General features: G+C 26.8%; 1 protein-coding gene across 1 annotated transcript in view; it reads right to left on the reverse strand.

Annotated features, from left to right (window-relative positions):
- LOC108686480 (facilitated trehalose transporter Tret1-like) overlaps positions 1-4311 on the reverse strand; it is a 29409-nt gene that overhangs the window by 19616 nt on the left and 5482 nt on the right. The window contains exon 2 of the mRNA XM_018191815.1: positions 1447-1626. Within this exon, the coding sequence (XP_018047304.1) occupies positions 1447-1626 (180 nt within the window). The remainder of the gene's footprint in view (positions 1-1446; positions 1627-4311) is intronic.

Here is a 4311-nt window from a genome sequence, read left to right on the forward strand (position 1 = left end):
TAATTTATGATTTATAAATATGTATTACATACAGAATGTTTGGTAATTCTGACACAGTTAATCTATGTTGGGATACATCTATAATAGAAAGAATTTAAACAATGAATTTGATTTGAAGAAAATTTATCTCGATAAATCCTTTTAAATTTATGCTCGATGTATCTTAAGGGAAGGCCTGGTTTACAGGGTAAACAAAAATTTTTTTCATAAAACGACAATACTTTTCGAGAATATGTTACTCAAATTTTGGAAGAAATTTTTCAGTAAATTCAGTGTTTATAACGGGAGCGCGACGATTATTGAGATATTGAGAAGCATTTGATTCTTATTTACACCGATCTGTCAATTAAACGATTTGTTAACGATGTCTGAGTGAACATATCCAGAACATGAATGAACGTTTTAACTCGACCATCTGGAAACTGGCGCCAAAACACTTCAATTACATTGAAAAATTTTCGAAATCACCGCTTTTATCGATGGCATTTTCAGCAAAGGATGTTTTAAAAATCATTAATGAAATTAGAAATTAATACTGGGTCGGAATGAAATTAATACTGGGCCTAAATGATGCACAGTGAACCTCCAGGTAGGAGCGCCAATGATTCGGTAGAGAAAGCTTTCAGCAACTCATAGGCTGGCCCAAATTGCTTGGAATGAATTTAATGAGGAAACAAAAGGGATATGCTCCTGAAATAAAAAATTAGCTTCTGTAGCACTGTATTCAAGAGCTACAATTTTTTTACTGAAAAATTTTTACACTGAAAACTTTAAACGCTTTTTTCTCGAAATCATTTGGCATTTTCTTTAATTTTATGTACACAATTACAAATAAAGTAGTTGATCAATAATTGTATGTATGATAATTGTATGTATAAATTGTATGATCGATAATTGTATGTATAAGGCTTGTTAGATAATGTTAATTTTCTTCAATAAACCTAAGAAATTAAAAAAAAACATTAACAATTTTTTTGCCTAAAAAAAATAGACGTTACCAAAAGAGAAATCGTAACTTTTTTTTTAAAGTATAATAAAATCATATAAAATTTTAAATTATATACATTTTGTTTAATTTTTTAAGTTCATTTAGAATAAAATTATATAAGATTTAAAAATATTTCTTGATTTTTGTTTCAGCAAAAATTAAAGAAATTGTACACAAAATGATAATGTCGACAAGACGCAAATTCAAATGTCAATTTTTTTGCCATTAATAATATTTTTTATACAACAAAATTTAATTACATTCTTCAATAATAGTATTATAACATGCAAAAAATTTAAAAATGATAAAATTACTATTCTTTTTAAATTCTCATTACTATTCTTTTTAAAAAAAAAAATTACAAAAAATCACCTTTTTTCCGGCCTCCTAAACCAGGCTCTCTCCTTAAGAAGATGAATATGTATGTTTCTCTAGCAAAATATGATAGAGTCTCTTACCTTGACAAAATGCGCCGATAAACCCCCCAATTACACGTCCAAGACTTAAAAGGGATGCGACCCAAGATGCCTCGATATCGGTGAGTTTCAAAGAAACATCTGCTTCCGCTGATGTTAATTGCGCTAAATATGGGGAAGCCCAACCGTTGGCCAGACCAGTAACAATGGATTCCAGCGTAACTATGAAATACAATAAGATATCATTAAAAACGTTCGTACTTTTATTAATAAGCAACAATATTTTTTTATGAAAAAGTGATTTTTACATAATATTTTTCTTCGAAAATTAATAGCTTTGCACTAGATAATTGCACTTTACTTTTGGATAACATTACACTTTAAATTTCTAAAAGTAAAATTTCATTCTTGAAAAATGGTAGTTGCGTTCTGGTAGGAATGAAATTTTCACTCTTAAAGAGCGAAGAATCTCCAAGCGAGAGTCAATTTTCCATCTTTGCGGAGAGTAAATAATTTCACTCTCTGAAAGAAGAGAAAAAAAATCAATATTATATGCTCAGTCAGAGATTAAATATGTTCGCGAATATTGTTTAATCACTATATTAACGATACTTTATTGTATAAATTTATTGCAAAAATGTTGAAAAACTTGTTAAATCTGTCTTACAAATAATGCCATCCCGAAAAGATTTATTTGTTTTAAAAGGACCGTAAAGACGATTAGTCATATTGAAAATATACATAGCATTTACAGACGATTTACATGTTATTGACACATCATTGATTATCTTTGTTCAGTTGACTCCTCTCGCCAAAATAAAAGAACGCACAGCTCAGAATTGGGAGCAATTCATGAGTTTTTAAACTCCACAAAAAAAAATTTTGAGCTTGTTCCGATTAGCAAGAATCTTAATTTAAAAGTAGGGGGCTGAGTGGATGTCTACTTAATCACTCAGCCCCTTAAAATTAACAATAGGAAATCGCTCGTAGATTCAGAATTAAGAGCTCTTTATGAGGTTTTAAATCAGTGTTCTTTTGATTTTTGAGCCTATCCCTTATCTCTAAAATAATTCCAAAATTAGTCTACACTCACTTTTTTAGTTTTGGGTAAGTCATTGAAAATAGCACTATATCTAAAATTAATGAATATGATTCTGGCAAATCTGATACAAAAATATGTAATCTTTAATTTTTTAACTGCAACTTTCTAGCAGAAAAGTCAGTCCTTGCAATTTTTACACAAGAGAGAACTATGTTCCAGTGTGGGAAAATAAATCATTTTATGATGGAAGTTTGTTGCTGATTTAGGAATTCGCGAAATAATATAAAATACGTAACCAATATAAACTAATTTTTAATCTGCAATCTCTTAGCAGGAAAATCACCTCCTGTCCTTTCACGCTAGAAAGAACAAAGAACTGTATTATAAAATTGAAAAGTAAGTCATTTTATGACAGGAAATTGTAAAAAGTTTTCTTTATTAGTAGTAAAAAAATTTAGGCGAATTATTATACAATATATATATTACGATTCTTCTGTACAATTTTTTTCAATAAGAATAGTTTTTATTTTATTTTAAATCCGTAAGTTTGTGCGTATTTCATTAATTTTTATTATAAGTTTAATTATCATTGATTTCCATAATATAATTGTCACTAATTTAAATAAATTTGAATATATTAAAATTACATTATGATTCACAATTAGATCCTAGAATTAGATGTTGATCATCAATTATAATTTCATTATATTATATATATTACGATATAAATGCGCAAATCATTTTTATTATTCTTGTTCTTGGGACATAGTAACGTCAACAAAAAGAATAAATTTGGTGAATTGATCCGCAATTACATAGGATTTAATTGTGAATAATTGTTATTACTCTATTTAATTCAAACATATAAAACCATAATGAAATAAAATCATTCATAATGTAATATATGAACACTCATAAATATTAAATATTTTATTAAATGTTCAATATTGTTTTGAATATGAATTTTTTCTTAAAGAGCTATCCACAATTAGTGATTTTATTCTAAATGTTTATTCTAAGTTTATCCCCCTCGCTCCCCCCTTTAATTTTGATGAAATTAGATCTCATTTAATGTACTTTTACACAAAATGAACAAATCTGGTAAAAAAAGCGTCACTCTACTTCACGAAGCGAGATATTAATAATAATTAAAGTTGATCTTTTAAGAAATTCACTCCTTGAGTGAAGTAAAATATTAATTCTGCGCCAGAACTGGCGCAACTATCACTTTTCTTGGAGTGAAATTTCACTCCCAAAAATTTAGAGTGTGGAACCAACAAAACAGTTACTTTAATTTTATAAAACTTTTACAAATAATTAAAATGACTGTTTTATATTTCTTTTACAAAAATTATATAAATTAAGCGTATTTATATAATACATTTATATAATACATTTTCTAAGATTTTCTGTGATTTATATTAGACAAATAATTAAATCGCTTTATTTTCCCTAGCTCTTTATTCTTTTTTTTCTTAAATATTTAGGGTAACTCCATACACATATACATTGCGCCTATCAAAAATTTAATTTATTAAGTATTATTTATTATTTTGTTTAAAGTAAATAAATTACCGAGTAATACTATTTTTATTGTATCAAATTATAAAAGTGATATTATTCTTATTATATCAGATTAAGAAGTAAAATGCAATGTACTATTTTTATTATTTACTTAATTTTAATAAAAGTGGTATTGTTTATATATATATAGATTTATATATATAGATGCAGTAAAGATTTAAAAAAAGTAACATCTACGCATACTAGATACGTACCTAAATATTGTACCTAATATGACTTAAGGTAGTACTAGTATAAATGATTTTCTTACGAATGTGCCAAAATTTGACATAGTCAAATTT

Source organism: Atta colombica, unplaced genomic scaffold, assembly GCF_001594045.1.
Source record: "Atta colombica isolate Treedump-2 unplaced genomic scaffold, Acol1.0 scaffold185, whole genome shotgun sequence".
NCBI classification, from domain to species: Eukaryota; Metazoa; Arthropoda; class Insecta; order Hymenoptera; family Formicidae; genus Atta; species Atta colombica.